Here is a 23,958-nt window from a genome sequence, read left to right as displayed (position 1 = left end):
TTACCCTATCCCATCTAGTCAACAAGTACATGTCAGAGTTGCAGAAGCGGTTGCCACTGGGCAGACCAGTCACAGGCAGCAGTCCCAAGGAAGACACTCGAAACAGACAGCAGCTGAAACAAACTGTATTGGGTTCAGGGAGGTAACAGAGTCAATAGGCAGTCCAATAGTCATACACTTGCACACAAGTAGAGCCCGGCAGAGGTACAAATACAGAGTCCAAGAGAATAGTCAATACACGGTCCGAAGTCATCAATTCAATATCCATCCAAGCAGTATGTGTCAGAAATGCTTCACTGAACTTACTGGAACTTTTTAATTGAAACCTATGTCATGTTTACTAACACCACTGCTGAATAAAATACTATGCTACTAGCACCATGTCCAGAGAAGAAGAAGAAGATATTGGATTTATATCCCGCCCTCCACTCCGAAGAGTCTCAGAGCGGCTCACAATCTCCTTTCCCTTCCTCCCCCACAACAGACACCCTGCGAGGTAGATGAAGATATTGGATTTATAGCCCGCCCTCCACTCCGAAGAGTCTCAGAGCGGCTCACAATTTCCTTTACCTTCCTCCCCCCCCAACAGACACCCTGTGAGGTAGATGAAGATATTGGATTTATATCCCGCCCTCCACTCCGAAGAGTCTCAGAGCGGCTCACAATCTCCTTTCCCTTCCTCCCCCACAACAGACACCCTGTGAGGTAGATGAAGATATTGGATTTATATCCCGCCCTCCACTCCGAAGAGTCTCAGAGCGGCTCACAATCTCCTTTATCTCCCTCCCCCACAACAGACACCCTGTGAGGTAGATGAAGATATTGGATTTATATCCCGCCCTCCACTCCAAAGACTCTCAGAGCAGCTCACAATCTCCTTTCCCTTCCTCCCCCACAACAGACACCCTGTGAGGTAGATGAAGATATTGGATTTATATCCCGCCCTCCACTCCAAAGAATCTCAGAGGGGCTCACAATCTCCTTTCCCTTCCTCCCCCACAACAGACACCCTGTGAGGTAGATGAAGATATTGGATTTATATCCCGCCCTCCACTCCGAAGAGTCTCAGAGCGGCTCACAATCTCCTTTCCCTTCCTCCCCCCACAACAGACACCCTGTGAGGTGGGTGGGGTTGGAGAGGGCTCTCACAGCAGCTGCCCTTTCAAGGACAACTTCTGCCAGAGCTATGGCTGACCCAAGGCCATTCCAGCAGGTGGAAGTGGAGGAGTGGGGAATCAAACCCGGTACTCCCAGATAAGAGTCTGCACACTTAACCACTACACCAAACTGGCTCTCCAGAGAAAGAAAGAGGAGGGGTGGGAGTGAGGACGCCAGAACTCCAAAGGCCAGTAGAGGCCTTTGAAGTGCAAAGCATTGAGCTCGCCTCCCCGCGCCTCCCGAGCAGAGCAAGGACACCACCAGGGGGGAGAGCGCAACTCGCGCCGGTGAGAGATAAGCGGGCGTGTGAAAGGACTGCTTGTAGGAACAAATGTAGTTTATTATGAGAAGTGATTTAAAGCCCCAGTCTTTGAAGTGTAGTCATAAATAGCAATGGCCCAGGCTATCTGTTATCAGTTTCAATGCATCCATGTAGAGAGTAACATTGTTGTAATCAATCAATGAAACTTAGTTTTGAACAAAGACAAGTCTGATCATTGTGGAACTTCAATGAACCCTTTGCTGACAGTATCATTCTTTCCTATCCCACAGCGAACTGGGAGCTGGCTACTGCATTTCTAGTGGTCTTAGCCAATCCCATTGCAAATCGGTTAAGGGCTTACACCTGATGACAATGTACCACCTGTAGTCAAGGATGACTCAATCCCTGACAGTTCCAAGTCTCCTTAAAGGAACAGGACACTGTCGTTACACTGTGCAAAATAACCAGAAAAGAGTCCAGGCAAATAGGCATGAAAAACCTCCGCTCGAGACCCTGGAGAGCCACTGCCAGTCTGAGTAGACAAGACTGACTTTGATGGACCGAGGGTCTGAGACAGTAGAAGGCAGCTTCATATGTTCATATATATGGGGAGGGATTGTGGCTCAGCGGTAGAGCATCCGCTTGGTAAGCAGAAGGTCCCAGGTTCAATCCCCGGCATCTCCAACTCAAAAGGGTCCAGGCAAGTAGGTGTGAAAAACCTCAGCTTGAGACCCCGGAGAGCCGCTGCCAGTCAAGGGAGGGACGGTGGCTCAGCGGTAGAGCATCTGCTTGGTAAACCGAAGGTCACAGGTTCAGTCCCCGGCATCCCCAATTAAAAAGGGTCCAGGCAAGTAGGTGTGAAAAACCTCAGCTTGAGACCCCGGAGAACTGCTGCCAGTCAGGGAAGGGAAGGTGGCTCAGTGGTAGAGCCTCTGCTTGGGAAGCAGAAGGTCCCAGGTTCAATCCCCGGCATCTCCAACTCAAAAGGGTCCAGGTAATAGGTGTGAAAAACCTCCGCTTGAGACCCTGGAGAGCCGCTGCCAGTCTGAGTAGACAAGGCTGACTTTGATGGACCGAGGGTCTGAGTCAGTAGAAGGCAGCTTTATATGTTCACATGTCAAGTCGCAGCTAACTTATGGTGACCCCGTTGGGTCTTCGAGGCAAGAGATATTTCTAGGTGGCTTGCCCTTGCCTGCCTCTGGGTACCAACCCTGGACTTCCTTGGTGATCTCCCATCCACATAGTAACCAAGGCCCAACCTGCTTAGCTTCCAAGATCCAACGACTGAGCTGGCCTGCATTATCCAGGTCAGAGCACCAGTTTGTATTAGGAACAATGAAATTGTCACAGTTAGAAATTGGCCATTGAAGAAGAAGAGGAGGAGGAAATTAGATTTATACCCTGCCCTTCACTACCCAAAGGGGTCTCAGAGTGGCTTACAATCTCTTTTTCCCTTCCCCTCTCCATAACAGACATCCTATGAAGTATGCGGAGCTGAGAGAGCTCTGGCAGAAGCTGCCCTTGAGAAGAAAACCTCTGTGAGAACTCGTGACTGGCTCAAAGTCACATCAGCAGGCGCATGTGGAGAAATGGGGAATGAAACTCATAGATAAGAGTCATAGAATCGTAGAGTCACAAAGTCACAGAATCCTAGAGTTGGAAGGGACCTCCAGGGTCATCTAGTCCAACCCCCTGCACAGTGCGGGAAACTCACAAACACCTCACCCTAAATTCACAGGATAGAATCCTAGAGTTGGAAGGGACTTCCAGGGTCATCTAGCCCAACCCCCTGCACAATGCGGGAAACTCATAAACACCGCCCCCTAAATTCACAGGATAGAATCATAGAATGCTAGAGTTGGAAGGGACCTCCAGGGTCATCTAGTCCAACCCCCTGCACAATGCGGGAAACTCACAAACACCTCCCCCTAAATTCACAGGATAGAATCATAGAATCCTAGAGTTGGAAGGGACCTCCAGGGTCATCTAGTCCAACCCCCTGCACAATGCGGGAAACTCACAAACACCTCCCCCTAAATTCACAGGATAGAATCCTAGAATCCTAGAGTTGGAAGGGACTTCCAGGGTCATCTAGTCCAACCCCCTGCACAATGCGGGAAACTCACAAACACCTCCCCCTAAATTCACAGGATAGAATCATAGAATCCTAGAGTTGGAAGGGACCTCCAGGGTCATCTAGTCCAACCCCCTGCACAATGCGGGAAACTCACAAACACCTCCCCCTAAATTCACAGGATAGAATCCTAGAATCCTAGAGTTGGAGGGGACCTCCAGGGTCATCTAGTCCAACCCCCTGCACAGTGCAGGAAACTCACAAACACCGTCCCCTAAATTCACAGGATAGAATCATAGAATGCTAGAGTTGGAAGGGACCTCCAGGGTCATCTAGTCCAACCCCCTGCACAATGCGGGAAACTCACAAACACCTCCCCCTAAATTCACAGGATAGAATCATAGAATCCTAGAGTTGGAAGGGACCTCCAGGGTCATCTAGTCCAACCCCCTGCACAATGCGGGAAACTCACAAACACCTCCCCCTAAATTCACAGGATAGAATCCTAGAATCCTAGAGTTGGAAGGGACTTCCAGGGTCATCTAGTCCAACCCCCTGCACAATGCGGGAAACTCATAAACACCGCCCCCTAAATTCACAGGATAGAATCATAGAATCCTAGAGTTGGAGGGGACCTCCAGGGTCATCTAGTCCAACCCCCTGCACAGTGCAGGAAACTCACAAACACCGCCCCCTAAATTCACAGGATAGAATCATAGAATGCTAGAGTTGGAAGGGACCTCCAGGGTCATCTAGTCCAACCCCCTGCACAATGCGGGAAACTCACAAACACCTCCCCCTAAATTCACAGGATAGAATCATAGAATGCTAGAGTTGGAAGGGACCTCCAGGGTCATCTAGTCCAACCCCCTGCACAATGCGGGAAACTCACAAACACCTCCCCCTAAATTCACAGGATAGAATCATAGAATCCTAGAGTTGGAAGGGACCTCCAGGGTCATCTAGTCCAACCCCCTGCACAATGCGGGAAACTCACAAACACCTCCCCCTAAATTCACAGGATAGAATCATAGAATCCTAGAGTTGGAGGGGACCTCCAGGGTCATCTAGTCCAACCCCCTGCACAGTGCAGGAAACTCACAAACACCGCCCCCTAAATTCACAGGATAGAATCATAGAATGCTAGAGTTGGAAGGGATCTCCAGGGTCATCTAGTCCAACCCCCTGCACAATGCGGGAAACTCACAAACACCTCCCCCTAAATTCACAGGATAGAATCATAGAATCCTAGAGTTGGAGGGGACCTCCAGGGTCATCTAGTCCAACCCCCTGCACAGTGCAGGAAACTCACAAACACTGCCCCCTAAATTCACAGGATAGAATCATAGAATGCTAGAGTTGGAAGGGACCTCCAGGGTCATCTAGTCCAACCCCCTGCACAATGCGGGAAACTCACAAACACCTCCCCCTAAATTCACAGGATAGAATCATAGAATCCTAGAGTTGGAAGGGACCTCCAGGGTCATCTAGTCCAACCCCCTGCACAATGCGGGAAACTCACAAACACCTCCCCCTAAATTCACAGGATAGAATCATAGAATCCTAGAGTTGGAGGGGACCTCCAGGGTCATCTAGTCCAACCCCCTGCACAGTGCAGGAAACTCACAAACACCGCCCCCTAAATTCACAGGATAGAATCATAGAATGCTAGAGTTGGAAGGGACCTCCAGGGTCATCTAGTCCAACCCCCTGCACAATGCGGGAAACTCACAAACACCTCCCCCTAAATTCACAGGATAGAATCATAGAATCCTAGAGTTGGAGGGGACCTCCAGGGTCATCTAGTCCAACCCCCTGCACAGTGCAGGAAACTCACAAACACCGCCCCCTAAATTCACAGGATAGAATCATAGAATGCTAGAGTTGGAAGGGACCTCCAGGGTCATCTAGTCCAACCCCCTGCACAATGCGGGAAACTCACAAACACCTCCCCCTAAATTCACAGGATAGAATCATAGAATCCTAGAGTTGGAAGGGACCTCCAGGGTCATCTAGTCCAACCCCCTGCACAATGCGGGAAACTCACAAACACCTCCCCCTAAATTCACAGGATAGAATCATAGAATCCTAGAGTTGGAAGGGACCTCCAGGGTCATCTAGTCCAACCCCCTGCACAATGCGGGAAACTCACAAACACCTCCCCCTAAATTCACAGGATAGAATCATAGAATCCTAGAGTTGGAGGGGACCTCCAGGGTCATCTAGTCCAACCCCCTGCACAGTGCAGGAAACTCACAAACACCGCCCCCTAAATTCACAGGATAGAATCATAGAATGCTAGAGTTGGAAGGGACCTCCAGGGTCATCTAGTCCAACCCCCTGCACAATGCGGGAAACTCACAAACACCTCCCCCTAAATTCACAGGATAGAATCATAGAATCCTAGAGTTGGAAGGGACCTCCAGGGTCATCTAGTCCAACCCCCTGCACAATGCGGGAAACTCACAAACACCTCCCCCTAAATTCACAGGATAGAATCATAGAATCCTAGAGTTGGAAGGGACCTCCAGGGTCATCTAGTCCAACCCCCTGCACAATGCGGGAAACTCACAAACACCTCCCCCTAAATTCACAGGATAGAATCATAGAATCCTAGAGTTGGAGGGGACCTCCAGGGTCATCTAGTCCAACCCCCTGCACAGTGCAGGAAACTCACAAACACCTCCCCCTAAATTCACAGGATAGAATCATAGAATGCTAGAGTTGGAAGGGACCTCCAGGGTCATCTAGTCCAACCCCCTGCACAATGCGGGAAACTCACAAACACCTCCCCCTAAATTCACAGGATAGAATCATAGAATCCTAGAGTTGGAAGGGACCTCCAGGGTCATCTAGTCCAACCCCCTGCACAGTGCAGGAAACTCAAAAACGCCTCGCCCTAAATTCACAGGATCCTCATTGCTGTCAGATGGCCATCTACGCCCTTAACCACTACACCAAAACTGGCAGAACAGAGACAAGAATGACCGGTGTCAGATATGTTGTAGAAAGGCATCTTCCAGCCATAGAACCTCTGTGGTGCTATTACGACTTTCACCATAAATTGGTTTTAGACTGCAAGATCCTTGTGGTATGGGGCCAGACTTTTTTGATGATGATGATATTGGATTTATATCCTGCCCTCCACTCCGAAGAGTCTCAGAGGGGCTCACAATCTCCTTTCCCTTCCTCCCCCACAACAGACACCCTGTGAGGTAGATGAAGATATTGGATTTATATCCCGCCCTCCACTCCGAAGAGTCTCAGAGCGGCTCACAATCTCCTTTCCCTTCCTCCCCCCCAACAGACACCCTGTGAGGTGGGTGGGGCTGGAGAGGACTCTCACAGCAGCTGCCCTTTCAAGGACAACCTCTGCCAGAGCTCTGGCTGACCCAAGGCCATTCCAGCAGGTGCAAGTGGAGGAGTGGGGAATCAAACCCGGTTCTCCCAGATAAGAGTCCGCACACTAAACCACGACACGAAACTGGCTTTTGTGTGTTTGTTTGCCTGCACAATGTGTAAACCATGCACAAGGACTGTACTATATAAACAAACAGTCATTCCAATAAATAAATGGCAACAATCCATGGGAATGTGGCACCTTTTGAAAGTCTGGGCGGGACAATGATTTTGGTGTCTTTGGCTATTGGAGACTAGTGCAGGAAAAATGTTGCCCCAGCACCCCCTGGTGGCAGAATTCATATCGACAGCTCATACAGCCCGGTAAACACACAACTAATAAGTTCATACTTCGGTCTCTTCCCAGGAATCTACAGCTGCGACGCCAAAGGGGTCTGGATCAGTGAGGAACTGGGGACGGATCTGCCATCTTGTCAGCCAGGTACCTCAGTGACATAACCGCGATGCAAACGGGTCTCCACTTGGCACAAGCCTCCGTTTTAAAGATGACGCAGACTTTTGACTTCCAGGGTAATTTCCTTCAGTGGCAACGCAGGGGGCTTTTGGAGTTATCACCAGGCAAACTAGGCTTTGCCTAGGGCGCTGTCCCTGGAGGTGCACCAAATCTGATGCCCCCATCTTTTTATTTAAAAAAAATTCCTTCTCCTCCCTGCCCCGAAGCGCTGCTGTCTTCCCCCCATTGCCGCCACAACGGGAGAGATACAATACGATACGAGAACTCGTGGGCATTCAGTGAAATTGCTGAGCAGTCGGGTTAGAACGGATAAAAGGAGGTCCTTCTTCCCCCAAAGGGTGATTAACATGTGGAATTCACTGCCACAGGAGGTGGTGGCAGCTACAAGCATAGCCAGCTTCAAGAGGGGATTGGATAAAAATATGGAGCAGAGGTCCATCAGTGGCTATTAGCCACAGCATATTGTTGGAACTGTCTGGGGCAGTGATGCTCTGTATTCTTGATGCTTGGGGGGGGGGGCAAAGTGGGGGGGCTTCTAGCCCCACTTGTGAACCTCCTGATGGCGCCTGGGGTTTTTTTTGGCCACTGTGTGACACAGAGTGTTGGACTGGAGGGGCCATTGGCCTGATCCAACATGGCTTCTCTTATGTTCTTATATGACACAGAGTGTTGGACTGGATGGGCCATTGGCCTGATCCAACATGGCTTCTCTTCTGTTCTTATGTGACACAGAGTGTTGGACTGGATGGGCCACTGGCCTGATCCAACGTGGCTTCTCTTATGTTCTTATGTGACACAGAGGTCGTTTTCGCACTCACCTCCAGCCGGCGCGACCCCCCTCTTCACCGCGCAGGATCTGCGCAGATTTCGCACTAAATGCCGCGGAGCAGCCTTTTGCGCCGGAAACTCCCGTCGCAAAAGCCGCGCAAACGCCAAACTGCTTTTTGGCGATTTACGTTTGAGCGGCTTTTGCGACGGGAGTTTCCGGCGCAAAAGGCTGCTCCGCGGCATTTAGTACGAAATCCGCGCAGATCCTGCGTGGTGAAGAGGGGGGTCGCGCTGGCTGGAGATGAGTGCAAAAACGACCAGAGTGTTGGACTGGATGGGCCATTGGCCTGATCCAACATGGCTTCTCTTCTGTTCTTATGTGACACAGAGTGTTGGACTGGATGGGTCACTGGCCTGATCCAACGTGGCTTCTCTTATGTTCTTATGTGACACAGAGTGTTGGACTGGATGGGCCACTGGCCTGATCCAACATGGCTTCTCTTATGTTCTTATATGACACAGAGTGTTGGACTGGATGGGCCATTGGCCTGATCCAACATGGCTTCTCTTCTGTTCTTATGTGACACAGAGTGTTGGACTGGAGGGGCCATTGGCCTGATCCAACGTGGCTTCTCTTATGTTCTTATGTGACACAGAGTGTTGGACTGGATGGGCCACTGGCCTGATCCAGCATGGCTTCTTTTATATTCTTATGTGACACAGAGAGTTGGACTGGAGGGGCCACTGGCCTGATCCAGCATGGCTTCTCTTCTGTTCTTATGTGACACAGAGTGTTGGACTGGAGGGGCCACTGGCCTGATCCAACATGGCTTCTCTTCTGTTCTTATGTGACACAGAGTGTTGGACTGGAGGGGCCACTGGCCTGATCCAACAGGCTTCTCTTCTGTTCTTATGTGACACAAAGTGTTGGACTGGAGGGGCCACTGGCCTGATCCAACATGGCTTCTCTTCTGTTCTTATGTGACACAGAGAGTTGGACTGGAGGGGCCACTGGCCTGATCCAACATGGCTTCTCTTCTGTTCTTATGTGACACAGAGTGTTGGACTGGAGGGGCCACTGGCCTGATCCAACATGGCTTCTCTTCTGTTCTTATGTGACACAGAGTGTTGGACTGGAGGGGCCACTGGCCTGATCCAACATGGCTTCTCTTCTGTTCTTATGTGACACAAAGTGTTGGACTGGAGGGGCCACTGGCCTGATCCAACATGGCTTCTCTTATGTTCTTATGTGACACAGAGAGTTGGACTGGAGGGGCCACTGGCCTGATCCAGCATGGCTTCTCTTATGTTCTTATGAGAGCGGGGGGGATGGCGAGCAGCAGGGCTGCCTGGGGCACTGCGAGCCGTATGTGCTTAATCCCCAGGTGGGGGCAGGGAATCCCTCGGTTTGGAGGCCGTCCTCCGTACTTCAGCATCAACAGAAAGTGGTGGGGGGGGAGGGAAATGTCTGCTGGGCACTCTATGATTCCCTATGAGGACCAATTTCCATAGGGTATAATGGAGAATTGCTCCACGGGTATCTGGGACTCTGGGGGCCCTGTATTTTGAGGTAGAGGCACCAGATTTGCAGCATAGCATCCAGTGACGCTCTCCAAAATACCCTCCAAGTTTCAAAAAGATTGGATCGGGCGGGGGGGGGTGTTTCCAATTCTGTGAGCCCCAGAACAAGGTATCCCTATGCGTTATTTCAAAGATGTGCGTTATTTCAAAGATGTGCGGAGGCATTTCAAAGATGTGCGGTCCCTTTAAATGTGATGGCCAGAATTCCCTTTGGAGTTCAAGGGTGCTTGTTGTCACACCCTTGCTCCCGGCTCCGCCCCCAATGTCTCCTGGCCCCGCCCCCAAAGTCCCCGGATATTTCTTGAATTGGACTTGGCAACCCTAATTAGACTCCAAAGGAATTGAGAACGGCTGAGAATGAAATTCTTACCCACTGCACCCTTCTCGCGAGTTCGCCTCTCACGGGGCAGGAGTATTGGTGGAGATTCCTCAGCTGTTGCCGCAATCGGGTCTGGATAAACAGACGGTTTGGTTGGGAGCCAGCCGTCTGGGAGGTCTCTTCAACCGAGCAGGGGCGGAACGTCCGTTCTGAACAAGACGGAAAGCTGAATTTTGCAGAAACGTCTGGTTTTTTTGTGGGTTTTTTTAAGGGCTGTTTGAGTTCCCAAGTTTACACGCACGTTCACTGGAAAGTCCAACTTTTCCTTTTGCTGAAAACATCGGCTTTGCCCTGCTCTCTCTCTCTCTCTCCATCGCCTCTGTTGGAAGCCAGGAGGTCTGGCAGCTCCTGGGGAAAGTTTGAGTCTTCCCGAGGTTAGAGAGAGCAAGGAATTCACTGTGTTTCAGCACTCTTCCTCTTCCGCCCTTTCTGCCCTCTGTTCTGGGGCAGAGCCCCTGTTCGCTTTGACCCAAGAGGAACAGACAGTTCAGCAGTTTGTCATTGTCTTTCTAGCTCGAGATAGGGTTGCCAACATCCAGGTTACGTCTGGAGAGCTCCTGATGGAACCTTGGTTTTTGGCCACGGTGCGACACAGAGTGTTGGACTGGATGAGCCATTGGCCTGATCCAACATGGCTTCTCTTATGTTCTTATGTCTGGGGCAGTGATGCTCTGTATTCTTGGTGCTTGGGGGGGCAACCGTGGGAGAGCTTCTGGAGTTCTGGCCCTGCTGGTGGACCTCCTGATGTCTCCTGGGTTTTGGCCACTGTGTGACACAGAGTGTTAGACTGGATGGGCCATTGGCCTGATCCAACATGGCTTCTCTTATGTTCTTAGGTGACACAGAGTGTTGGACTGGATGGGCCATTGGCCTGATCCAACATGGCTTCTCTTATGTTCTTATGTCTGGGGCAGTGATGCTCTGTATTCTTGGTGCTTGGGGGGGCCACCATGGGAGAGCTTCTGGAGTTCTGGCCCTGCTGGTGGACCTCCTGATGTCTCCTGGGTTTTGGCCACTGTGTGACACAGAGTGCTAGACTGGATGGGCCATTGGCCTGATCCAACATGGCTTCTCTTATGTTCTTAGGTGTCACAGAGTGTTGGACTGGATGGGCCATTGGCCTGATCCAACATGGCTTCTCTTATGTTCTTAGGTGACACAGAGTGTTGGACTGGATGGGCCATTGGCCTGATCCAACATGGCTTCTCTTATGTTCTTATGTGACACAGAGTGTTGGACTGGATGGGCCATTGGCCTGATCCAACATGGCTTCTCTTATGTTCTTAGGTGACACAGAGTGTTGGACTGGATGGGCCATTGGCCTGATCCAACATGGCTTCTCTTATGTTCTTCTATGGAACAGAGATCCATCAGTGGCTGTTAGCCAGAAGGTATAGATGGAAGGAACACTCTGTCTGGGGCAGGGATGCTCTGTATTCTTGGAGCTTGGGTGGTTAAAATGGGAGGGCTTCTAGTGTCCTGGCCCCACTGATGGACCTCCTGATGGCATCTGGGTTTTATGGCCACTGTGTGACACAGAGTGTTGGACTGGATGGGCCATTGTCCTGATCCAACATGGCTTCTCTTATGTTCTTATGTCTGGGGCAGTGATGATTGTATTCTTTGTGCTTGGGGTGGGGGGAAACAGTGGGAGGGCTTCTGGTGTCCTGGCTCCACTGATGAACCTCCTGATGGTGCCTGGGGGTTTTTTGGCCACTGTGTAACACAGAGTGTTGGACTGGATGGATCATGGGCCTGATCCAGCATGGCTTCTCTTATGTTCTTATAGCAAAACTGCATTTTTAAGATTATTAAAAGCAACCCAAAATGGCAACGAGACCCCAAAAAGATATTGAAAACCAGAATTAACCACACACACACACAAGACTTCATAGAAGAAGCTGATACCTTTATGGCCAAGCTACAGCTGAAGCCTTTACATTTTCTAAACTTGGACTCTGCAAAGTGTCACAGCATATACAACTTCAGATTGCAATTGGCCAGTGTCAAATTTTTCTTCTTGCCAACGGTGACAAGAAGAGGTCCATCAGTGACTATTAGCTGCATGGTATAGATGGAACACTCTGTTTGGGGCATGTGATGCTCTTTATTCTTGATGCTTGGGCAGGGGGGCACAGTGGGAGGACTTCTAGTGTCCTGGTCCCACTGATGGATCTCCTGATGGCTCCTGGGTTTTGCGCCATTGTGTGACACAGAGTGTCGGACTGGATGGGCCATTGGCCTGATCCAACATCTCCTATGTTCTTATATCTGGGGCAGTGATGCTCTGTATTCTTGGTGTTTTGGGGGCCACAGTGGAAGGTCTTCTGAAGTTCTGGCCCTGCTGGTGGACCTCCTGATGTCTCCTGGGTTTTGGTCACTGTGTGACACAGTGTTGGACTGGAGGGACCATTGGCCTGACCCAACATGGCTTCTCTTATGTTCTTATTTACTACAAGAGTCCTTGTTTTACCTCTGTGTTTGCTGTCCTGAGAAAATCTCCTGGTAATTTTCATCGCAAGGAGCTCCCTGCATCCTTGGCCTGTGAAAAAACTTACCCATTTTGATCACCCCCCTGGCAGCAAGGCTGGTCCACTGCTCTCCTCGTTGACTGGTCTGCTGCAGGGCATGGACTGATGCGAAACTTATACCTATGGTTGCCAAGTCCCCAGCATTCTCCAGCGGGCGACTTCTGTGTGCACGCTTTGCGCACGCGTGACACATTGATGTCACCCAGAAACGATGTCATCGCGCCGGCGGCCACTCTAGGCATTTCCTGGATAACTCTATGGTTTTCCCAGATGCTCTAGTCATTTGGGAGGGGAAAACTCTATGGTGCCATAGAGTTCTCCCTCCCAAATGGCTAGAGCATCTGGGGAAACCATAGAGTTTTCCCAAAAACGCCTAGAGTGGCTGCCATGTGACATCGGTGGCACGATGATGTCACTTCTGGGTGACGTCATTGCGCTGATGATGTTAGGGGAGGTCCTTCCTGCTGGCCCAATTTTGGCTGGTGGGTTGGGAACCTCCCTGGCCCAATTTTGGCTGCCCTACTTATAGCAGGAGCTATAATTCTAGCAGAAGCTCCTTTGCCTATTAGGCCACACTCCCATCATGTAGCCACTCCTCCAAGAGCTTACAAAAAAGAGCCTTGTAAGCTCTTGGAGGACTGGCTACATCAGGGGTGTGTGGGCTAACATGCAAAGGAGCTCCTGCTAGAATTCCACCCCTGCCCACCTTCAATCTGGGCTAAAAACAGCGCCCTCTCCCAAAGACCTCCCAAAAGGCATTCAGAGGTCTGGACGAATCCATTTTCTTCTTTACTCCCGACATAGTAGAAACGGTTGTCGATATTCTCTAGGCTCTCTCTGAAGAATGGGCGGATTGGCTTTGGCTCCTAGCAACAGAACAGGCCCAATGGCTGCCCTCCCTGTGCATGTTGGCAGGGAGACCGAGAAAACTCAACCGCTTGCTTTTACAGTCCCCGAAAGGTATTGCGGATTTTTGAGGGCGCAATGATGGATGGCACTGCGTGGTGTGGGTGCATCATTGCCGGTAGATTATGCCATGGATCACAACTCCTTCAGGGCGATGGGAAGGAACTTGCTGGAAAATTCAGGAGGTCCATTGCACTGGGTAAAAGGGAGGGGTGTTAAGTGCATGGACTCTTATCTGGGAGAACTGGGTTTGATTCCCCACTCCTCCAGTTGCAGCTGCTGGGATGGCCTTGGATTAGCCATAGCTCTTGCAGAGTTGTCCTTGAAAGGGCAACTTCTGGGAGAGCCCTCTCAGCCCCACCCATCTCACAGGGTGTCTGTTGTGGGGGGATATAGGAGATTGTAAGCCGCTCTGAGTCTCTGATTCAGGGAGAAGGGCGGGATATAAATCTGCCCCCACCTCACCGGGTGTCTGTTGTGGGGGAAGAAGATAAAGGAGATTGTGAGCTGCTCTGAAACTCTAAGATTCAGAGTATAGGGCGGGATATAAATCCAATATCTCCTCCTCCTCCTCCTTCTTCATCATATAGTGTTGACTCTTCTTTTCAAGATTAACCAGTTCAATTTTTCATACATTTGAAAAATTGGGGGGGGGGGGGAGAATGAAAAATGAATAAAAGATGGGAAATTGAACCGGTTAATCTTGTGAAAAAGAGTCACACTTTGTGATCCTGCACTTTTCAGACTGTGCATTGTATTATGCATGATGATTACCATTTATTAATTTGTGCACGGTTTGCACAGTGCCTGTCGCTTTTTCTGATTGACTTGTACATCATCCCCCCACCCCACACACACACACACACACTTTTCTCTTTTTGGAGAGCAGAAACCTGGCATAATCTACTCAAAAGTCATAGTCGGGCTACTTTTTTGGTGTCGCGTCCAGCCATGGTAGACTCACCATCTGTTCTGTTATTTTCTTTTCCCTCCAGTTTGTGGGCAACCAACTCGCTCACTGCCCACCCTTGTAAAGCGTATCATCGGTGGCCGGAACGCAGAGCCTGGCTTCTTCCCGTGGCAAGCGCTAATCGTGGTGGAGGACACGTCCCGGGTGCCCAACGACAAGTGGTTTGGCAGCGGAGCCCTTCTGTCCGAGTCCTGGGTGCTGACCGCCGCCCACGTCCTTCAGTCTCAGCGTAGGGACAAAACCATCATCTCGGTCTCCAAGGAACACGTCACCGTCTACCTGGGCCTTCACGACGTCCGTAACAAGATGGACGCCGTCAACCGGACGGTGGAGAAGATCATTCTCCACGATGCCTTCGACATCCAGAACTACAACAATGACATTGCTTTGGTGAAGCTGAAGGAGAAGGTGGCCATGGGACCATACGTGATGCCCGTTTGCATCCCCCAGCTGGAACACGAGCTGCAAGGACCTCAGCCCCACACTCTGGGCTTAGTAGCAGGGTGGGGCATCTCCAACCCCAACGTCACCGTGGATGACGTCTTCAGCTCCAGCATGAGGACCCTCTCAGATGTCCTACAGTACGTGAAGCTGCCGGTCGTGCTTCACGCCGAGTGCAAGACAAGCTACGAGTCCCGGTCAGGAAACTACAGCGTCACCGAGAATATGTTCTGCGCTGGTTACTATGAAGGAGGGAAAGACACCTGCCTGGGAGACAGCGGGGGCGCCTTCATCATCCAAGACTTGGAAAGCCAGAAGTGGGTGGCCCAAGGATTGGTCTCGTGGGGTGGGCCAGAAGAATGCGGGAGCAAGCAGGTCTACGGGGTTTACACCAAGGTCTCCAACTACATGGACTGGCTTCAAGAACAAACCGGATGGACATTCGTGAGTCCTGACTTGGGGAGATGAGCTGGGCTGAGAGACCGGATCAAGGACAGAGGATGGATGGGTTGCCACCTGGAGAGACAACTGCGCCAAAGCGTCGTTTTCTTGCAAGCACTCCGAGAGCCTTTCAGGACCATAATATTATTTTTTTTTTCCACACCACAAATTACAATTGTTTTGAAAGGAAGGGGAGAACCTCGCTGTCTTCCTCATGAGAATTGCTTCCAGGAATATTTCATTTGCAGAAGAAGAAAACAATTGGATTTATATTCCACCCTCCATTCTGAATCTCAGAGCGGCTCACCATCTCCTTTATCTCCCCCCCCCACCTCACAACAGACACCCTGTGAGGTGGGTGGGGCTGAGAGAGCTCCCCCAGAAGCTGCCCTTTCAAGCACAACTCCTGCCAGACCTATGGCTGACCCAAGGCCATTCCTGCAGCTGCAAGTGGAGGAGTGGGGAATCAAACCTGGTTCTCCCAGATAAGAGTTCGCACACTTAACCACTTGACTTCTACACCAATTCGGAAGCGATGTTTAGTTACCGGAACAGTGCCATTTCACACTCCAAACTAGGATGTCCATTAAGGTTGCCAGCTTCCAGGTGAGGTCTGGAGGCCTCCCGGAATCACGAACTGATCTCCAGACAACAGAGATCGGTCCCCCAGAAGAGCAGCGTCTGTAGCACACCTTGCAGAAATCGCCTCCTCAGTGCCTCAACCTGGAGTTGGCAACCATTCCAGTGGCCCAGAATCACAACATGACGGCTACAGTTGCGAAGCTGAGGCTAAAAGGAGGCTATAATGGGACGAGCAGAGAAGGGAGCGCAGATCTTTGTTGAGAGGGGAATAAAAGAGGCAGAAGCAATATCGGGCAAGGAAAATGCCTCCGGAAATCCCAGAATAGGTGTCAGACGGTTTGTGGGGTTTAATGGCAGGGGATAAGACTTCCTATACTATGGGAAAGAACCTAGTAATAGAAATAAAAGGAGAGACTCTTCTATATCAGCGGTGGCCCATGGTAGCTCTCCAGATGTTTTTTTTTGCCTACAATTCCCATCAGCCCCAGCCATCAGCCATGCTGGCTGGGGCTGATGGGAGTTGTAGGCAAAAGAAATCTGGAGAGGTAACGTTGGCCACCCCTGTTCTATATGGAACTGCGGTGGAGGAAAGGTGTAAGCAAGCTTTTGAGTTATAGGAAGGGCTGTGGTTCAGTGGCAGAACGTCCACTCGGCATGCAGAGGGTCCCAGGTTCAACCCCCAACCTTTCCGATTAAAAGATAAGAACATAAGAGAAGCCATGTTGGATCAGGCCAATGGCCCATCCAGTCCAACACTCTGTGTCACATAAGAACATAAGAGAAGCCCTGTTGGATCAGGCCAGTGGCCCCTCCAGTCCAACACTCTACGTCACAGAAGATCATAAGAGAAGCCCTGTTGGATCAGGGCAGTGGCCCCTCCAGTCCAACACTCTGTGTCACATAAAAACATAAGAGAAGCCATGCTGGATCAGGCCAATGGCCCATCCAGTCCAACACTCTGGGTCACATGAGAACATAAGAGAAGCCATGTTGGATCAAGCCAATGGCCCATCCAGTCCAACACTCTGTGTCACACAGTGGCCAATACACACACACACACACACACACACACACATATATATATATATATATATATACACACACACACACACATACTGTGGCTAATAACCACTGATGGACCTCTGCTCCATATTTTTATCCAATCCCCTCTTGAAGCTGGCTATGCTTGTAGCCGCTACCACCTCCTGTGGCAGTGAATTCCACGTGTGAATCACCGTTTGGGTGAAGAAGGACTTCCTTTTATCCGTTCTAACCCGACTGCTCAGCAATTTCATTGAATGCCCACGAGTTCTTGTATTGTGAGAAAGGGAGAAAAGGACTTCTTTCTCTGCTTTCTCCATCCCATGCATAATCTTGTAAACCTCTATCATTTAGCAGTAGGTGATGGAAAGACCTTTTCCCGAGACCCTGGAGAGCTGCTGCCAGTCTGAGTAGACAATACTTGTTGGACCAAGTATAAGTCAATTTCACGCGTTCACGAGCTACACTGGACTTTTCATTTGTCCGTGTCGAGATGTCAAAATATTGTGCGATCCTCTGGTCGGATGCGCAAGGAAGAACACACTTATTTTGTTCCGAGCATTTATTTTGCCTGCATTTGTTTTGCTCTGAGCGCCAACGTCTTATGAAGATTCCCGCCCGGCCTGAACGCTTCTGGCAACGAGCCAGAGCTCATTCCGTATTTAAGAAAGTTCCAGAGAACAGCTACATAGGTTTGCGGTACAACGGTCGGATTCGAATCCAGGAGCCCCTTAAAGACCAACAAGATTTTGGAGGGGTGTGAGCTGTAGCAAACCAAAGCTTTGATTCTCTGAGGCTCACACCCTGAAGCTCTTGTTGCTCTCTAAGAGGCTCCTGGATTCGAATCAAAAGTCAACAGGAAATTCTCTTTAAACGTTCTGTGCTACAAGGGAAAGAAGCCACAATTTAAGGAGGAGTCAGGTTCAAGGGGATTGTTGATAGCTGTTAGAAATGCAGATTCATTTTGCCTGCAGACGCTCCCAAGTTAGGGTTGCCAAGTCCAATTCAAGAAATATCAGGGGACTTGGGGGTTGGAGCCAGGAGACATTGGGGGTGGAGCCAGGAGACTTTGGGGGTGGAACCAGGAGACATTGGGGGCGGAGCCAGCAGCAAGGGTGGGACAAGCATAATTGGACTCCCGATGGCCATCACATTGAAAGGGACAGCACACCTTTTTAAATGTCTTCCTTCTATAGGAAATAATGAAGGATAGGGGCACCTACTTTTCGGGCTCACAGAATTGGACCCCCTGGTCCAATCGTTTTGAATCTTGGGGGGCACTTTGGGGAGAGGCACTAGATATCATACTGAAAATTTGGTGCCCCTACCTCAAAAGACAGCTCCCCCAGAGACCCCGAAACCTCCAGATTAATTCCCCATTATACCCTATGAGAATCGATCTCCACATAGGGAATAATGAAGTGCTCAGCAGACGTTTCCCTCCCCCCCCCCGCCCCCCACCCCCATCTTTCTGGCGACTCTGAAGGGGGATTGGCCTCTCTACTCACGAGTTGCAGCCAACTTCTTCCAAGTAACACAGACACCCCATCCCAAGAGGAAGCCTTTCAATCGGAGACTGAAGCCTCCGGAGGTGGAAAGTCACATGGTGGCTTTCGGGGCGGGGCTTCCCCATGCAGGCCAGCTGACTGGGGGCGGGAAGGAGCCTGGGACAGCGGAAGAACCCCCACTGGGACCTGGGGTTTGGCAAGCCTAATGAACGTTACTTCTTAAAAGGAACTGGGTTGGAGTCTACCCAAGGCTTTTGGGCAGCAGAGGGTATCCCTTTTAGGGAAAAAGAAGTAAGAGAGTAGGTTTTTAATGCCCCATTTTTCTCTACCCTGAGGAGCCTCAAAGTGGGTGAAAATCACCTTTCCCTTCCTCTCCCCACAACAGGAACCTTATAAGGCAGGTGGGGCTGAGAGAACTCTGAGAAAACTGGGCAGGGGTTCTCCTGCTTTGGGGATTCCCAACTAGCCAGACCACAGTGGGCCAGCAGGGGGATCCCCTCCTGACATCACTGGCACAATGATGTCACTTGTAAGTGATGTCATCATGCCAGGGATGTTGTGCGCCAGCCATTCTAGGAGCTTCAGGGGAAACTCTATGGTTTCCCCGGATGCTCTAGCCATTTGGGAGGGAAACTCTATGGTGCCGCGAAGGACTTGGCAACCCTAAAACTGGGACTAGCCCGAGGCCACCCAGCAGGCTTCATGTGTAGGAGGAGTGGGGAATCAGACCTGGTTCTCCAGATTTAAGTCCACCGTTCTTCACCACCACGCCTAAGTAGCTCTCCACATGACAGTGTGAACATGACTTACGGGAGTCCTGAGGGTTTCTTCTCTAAAGCAAAGAGCTAAGCAGGAAATAGTGGGGTAGCTGAGGACACACCCTCGGTTTTGACCCTCCACCTGCAGCCAATCCAGGCAAGGGGTGGGGCTGAGGTGCACCTTCAAAATGGTGGCACCAAACTCCATTCTCCTCCACGGCCACCCATTCAGCCCTCTCACTGGCTTTTGCTTTCTTTTGTTTGCCCACAGCTAAGATCTGGCATTTCTTAAATATGGCTCAGCTGTGCAGGGGGAAAGCGGGGGGGGGGGGTAGCTGCCTGGCATTGTAGTGTTGCCAACAGCCTGGAGATCCCCCAGAATTACAACTGATTTCCAGATGACAGAGATCAGTTCCCCTGTGCAGGGCCCCAGGCAGACCAGCCACCTGCTGCCCCCTCCATGGCACCACCCCTGGGCTTCCCCCTCCCCTCCCCTCTTGCGCTCCGGCCCCCACTCTCCCCCGCTGATGCCCCCAGACGCTTTCCCCCCAGAGAGGCATGGTGAGGGCTCCTTGCCGGTGTGCAGTCTCTGTATCTCTCCCTGAGCGTCCAGGGACACTCAAGGAGTGATACAGAGACTGCGTTCTGGCAAGGAGCCCTCGCAGGGCAAAATTCGGGCATTTGCTTATGGCGCAGGGCCGAGAGGGCCCAATTTGGCGTCCTCCCTGGCCTGGCGCCCTAGGCAAATGCCTAATTGGCCTAGTGAGAGGGCCCGCCCTGCCCTGGGGAAATTGGCAGCCTTGGACTCTGGGGCATACTTTTCTGAGGTCCTTCCCCTGCCCAAATCCCACCCTCCCAGACTCCACCCCCACCCTCCCAGACTCCACCCCCTCCCCCCAATCTCCATGCATTTCCCAACCTGTAGCTGGAAAACCTACACAGGGAAGTGGTTGTCACCACTTTGGTGCCAAAGTGACACATTTCAAGGGGGAAGGTAGGTGTGGTGGAGCAGCAGGGACAGCCCAGAGGTGGGTTTGCACAGACCCCGTCCTAGGATAGCCAGGTCCGACTCGGGAAATAACAGGGGACTGTGGGGGAGGAGCCAGGAGACTTTGGGGGTGGGGCCAGGAGCAAGGGTGTGACAAGCATAATTGAACTCCAAAGGGGGAGTTCTGGCCATCACATTTAAAGGGACCGCACACTTTTTCAATGCCTTCCCTCCACTGGAAATAATTGAGGATAGGGGCACCTTCTTTGGGGGCTCTTAGAATTGGACCCCCTGGTCCAATCTTTTTGAAACTGGGGGAGAGGGGGGTTTTGAGAAAAGGCACCAGATGTGATGCTGAAAATCTGGTGCCTCTACCTCATAAATCAGCCCTCCCCAGAGCCCCCGATACCCATAGAGTGATTCTCCATTATACCCTATGGGAACAGGTCTCCATTATACCCTATGGGGGACCGACTTCCATAGGGAATAATGGAGAATGCAACAGACATTCAACCCCTGCCCCCCCCCGGCTTTCTGATGACCCTGAAGCGGGGGGAGGGCCTCCAGACCAGGAATTCCCTGCCCCCAACTGGGGATTGGCAACCCTACCGAGGGCTTTTTTTGTAGCAGGAACTCCTTTGCATATTAGGCCGCACTCCCTTGATGTAGCCAATCCTCCTGGAGCTTGCAGTAGGTCCTGTAATAAGGGCCCTGTAAGCTCTTGGAGGATTGGCTGCATCAGGGAGGTGTGGCCTAATATGCAAGGGAGTTCTTTGGGGCTTTTTTGGTAGCAGGAACTCTTTTGCATCTTAGGCCACACCCCCTGATGTAGCCAATCCTCCGAGAGCTTACAGAGCTCTTTGTCCAGGGCCGACCATAAGCTCCAGGAGGATTGGCTACGTCAGGGGAGGTGTGGCCTAATATGCAAAGGAGTTCCTGCTACAAGAAAAAGCCCAGACCTTACCCTTTCCCAACCGGCCTCCAGTCCCTCACTCCTGTTTCAAGAGAAGGGTGCTGTTTCCTATTCCCTGGCTATTTCTCAGTGGACATAAGGAGAGAAACAATTCCTCCTTCTTTATCAGCTGAACTGGAGTAGGAGACAGTGCGAGAGGAAAGTGGGCACAGAAACGCTCCAAAGAAAGGAGACTCACCTTCCAATACGTGTTTGGAGAAAAATACTCTCGGCTTTGTTACGTATTTAAGAGACACTACATGGATAAAGATTTTGTACTTTGTTTTATATTATGCCATGTTGTATTATTACCCTTAATGGGACAGGAATAAAACTGTCATTACATACAAATCGTTGCGTGTCCCGACATCCTTCCGAAGTGTTTTCTCATTGTCAAACATGAAAACGATTGCACGGCTGACAGAAGAAGAAGAATCACAGATCTATACCCAGCCCTTCTCTCTGAATCAGAGCAGCTTACAATCTCCTATATCTTCTCCTCCCACAACAGACACCCTGTGAGGCAGGTGGGGCTGAGAGGGCTCTCACAGCAGCTGCCCTTTCAAGGACAACCTCTGCCAGAGCTGTGGCTGACCCAAGGCCATTCCAGCAGCTGTGAGTGGAGGACTGAGGAAGAAGAAGAAGTGCAGATCTATACCCCGCCCTTCTCTCTGAATCAGAGTGGCTTACAATCTCCTAAACCTTCTCCCGCCACAACAGACACCCTGTAAGGTGGGTGGGGCTGAGAGAGCTCTCACAGCAGCTGCCCTTTCAAGGACAGCTCCATGAGAACTATGGCTGACCCAAGCCCATTCCAGCAGTTGCAAGTACAGGAGTGGGGAATCAAAACCGGTGCTCCCAGATAAGAGTCCGCACACTTAACCACTATACCAAACTGGTTACAGGGACCCAACCCCCAGGTATCCAATTGGATATGTCTGGTCCAAACATATACCTGAATAATACCTTACCAGCAGCGTTCGCTCAAAGCTGTATGATTGTATGCTTGTTCGTGTTTTTTTAGCGTCTGGCTCACACATTTTTTTTGTCTTGGCTCAGGAAAAATGGCCCCAGAGCAAGCAAAGACTCCACAGCTTAGAGAGAGTATTGCCTACCATCAGTATTTCCAGGTATATTCAAGTATCCAGAGTGGTAGATGGGAATACTGGTTTGCGATACAGAACAGACTCCCTCGAAGCTCTGGAGTCTTGTGAGCAAAAATTCTAGTTTGGGAGCGACTGGCATTTAATGTTGTGAGCCGGTGCACCAATTCGTTTGCTCTGGGGACATCCTTCCTCGGCTAAGACAAAAATGTGTGAGCCAGCGGCTAAGAAAACTGCGAGCTAGCTCACACTAACACAACAGAGGGAGAACTGCTGGTGTGTGTGTGTGTTGACTGCTTCTGATCTTTAGCAACCCTATGAATTAATGATGTCCTCCAAAATACCTTCTCATAAGAAAATATAAGAGAAGCCATGTTGGATCAGGCCAGTGGCCCATCCAGTCCAACACTCTGTGTCACATAAGAGAAGCCATGTTGGATCAGGCCAGTGGCCCCTCCAGTCCAACTCTCTGTGTCACATAAGAGAAGCCATGTTAGATCAGGCCAATGGCCCATCCAGACCAACACTCTGTGTCACATAAGAACATAAGAGAAGCCATGTTGGATCAGGCCAGTGGCCCATACAGTCCAACACTCCGTGTCACATAAGAACATAAGAGAAGCCATGTTGGATCAGGCCAATGGCCCATCCAGTCCAACCCTCTGTCCAACACGACCTGAGTTCAATCCCAGCGGAAGCTGGATTCAGGTAGTCGGCCCAGGGTTGACTCAACCTTCCATCCTTCCGAGGTCAGTAAAATGAGTACCCAGCTTGCTGGGGGGGGGGAAGTGTAGAGGATTGGGGAAGGCAATGGCAAACCACCCCTTAAAAAGCCTGCCGTGAAAACGTTGTGAAAGCAACGTCACCCCAGAGTCGGAAACGACTGGTGCTTGCACAGGGAACCTTTCCTTTTCCTTCATAGGAAATAATGAAGGATAGGGGCACCTCCTTTTGGGGCTCATAGAACTGGACCCACTGATCCAATCTTTTTGAAACTCGGGGGGTATTTTGGAGAGAGACACTGGATGCTACACTGAAAATTTGGTGCCTCTACATCAAAATAGCCCCAGATACCTGTGGGTCAATTCTCCATTATTTCCAAGGGGAATAAGTCTCCATAGGGAATAACCAAGTTCCCAGCAGATATTTCCCTCCCCTCTCCCCGCTTTGAGATGCCCCTGAAGCAGGGGGAGGGCCTCCAAGCCAGGGGATCCCCTGCCCCCACCTGGAGATTGGCAACCCTACTGGAGGGGAAGGGTTGCCAGATACAGGTTGTAGAATTCCTGGAAATTTGGGGGTAGAGCCTGTGGAGGATAGAGACCTCGGTGGGTACAATACCTTAGAGCAGGGGTGGCCAACGGTAGCTCTCCAGATGTTTTTTGCCTACAACTCCCATCAGCCCCAGCTATTGGCCATGGTGGCTGGGGCTGATGGGAGTTGTAGGCAAAGCACACCTGGAGAGGTACCATCGGCCACCCCTGCCATAGAGTTTATGCTCCAAAATGCCCTTTATCTTCAGAGGAACAGAGGTGGTGGCCAGCTTTTAGAGGGGACTGGATAAAAATATGGAGCAGAGGTCCATCAGTGGCTATTAGCCACAGTATATATATGTGTGTGTGTGTGTATATTGGCCACTGTGTG

At 50.8% G+C, this 23,958-nt stretch overlaps 1 protein-coding gene across 1 annotated transcript in view; it reads left to right on the top strand.

The window, feature by feature from the left end:
- Positions 1-23,958, top strand: part of MASP1 (MBL associated serine protease 1) — a 148,115-nt gene that overhangs the window by 101,092 nt on the left and 23,065 nt on the right. The window contains exon 8 of the mRNA XM_060242749.1: positions 7,261-7,335. Coding sequence (XP_060098732.1) covers positions 7,261-7,335 — 75 coding nt within the window. The remainder of the gene's footprint in view (positions 1-7,260; positions 7,336-23,958) is intronic.

The sequence above is a fragment of the Heteronotia binoei genome, chromosome 6, assembly GCF_032191835.1.
Source record: "Heteronotia binoei isolate CCM8104 ecotype False Entrance Well chromosome 6, APGP_CSIRO_Hbin_v1, whole genome shotgun sequence".
Taxonomy (NCBI): Eukaryota; Metazoa; Chordata; class Lepidosauria; order Squamata; family Gekkonidae; genus Heteronotia; species Heteronotia binoei.
This window is presented reverse-complemented; position numbering and strand designations above follow the sequence as displayed.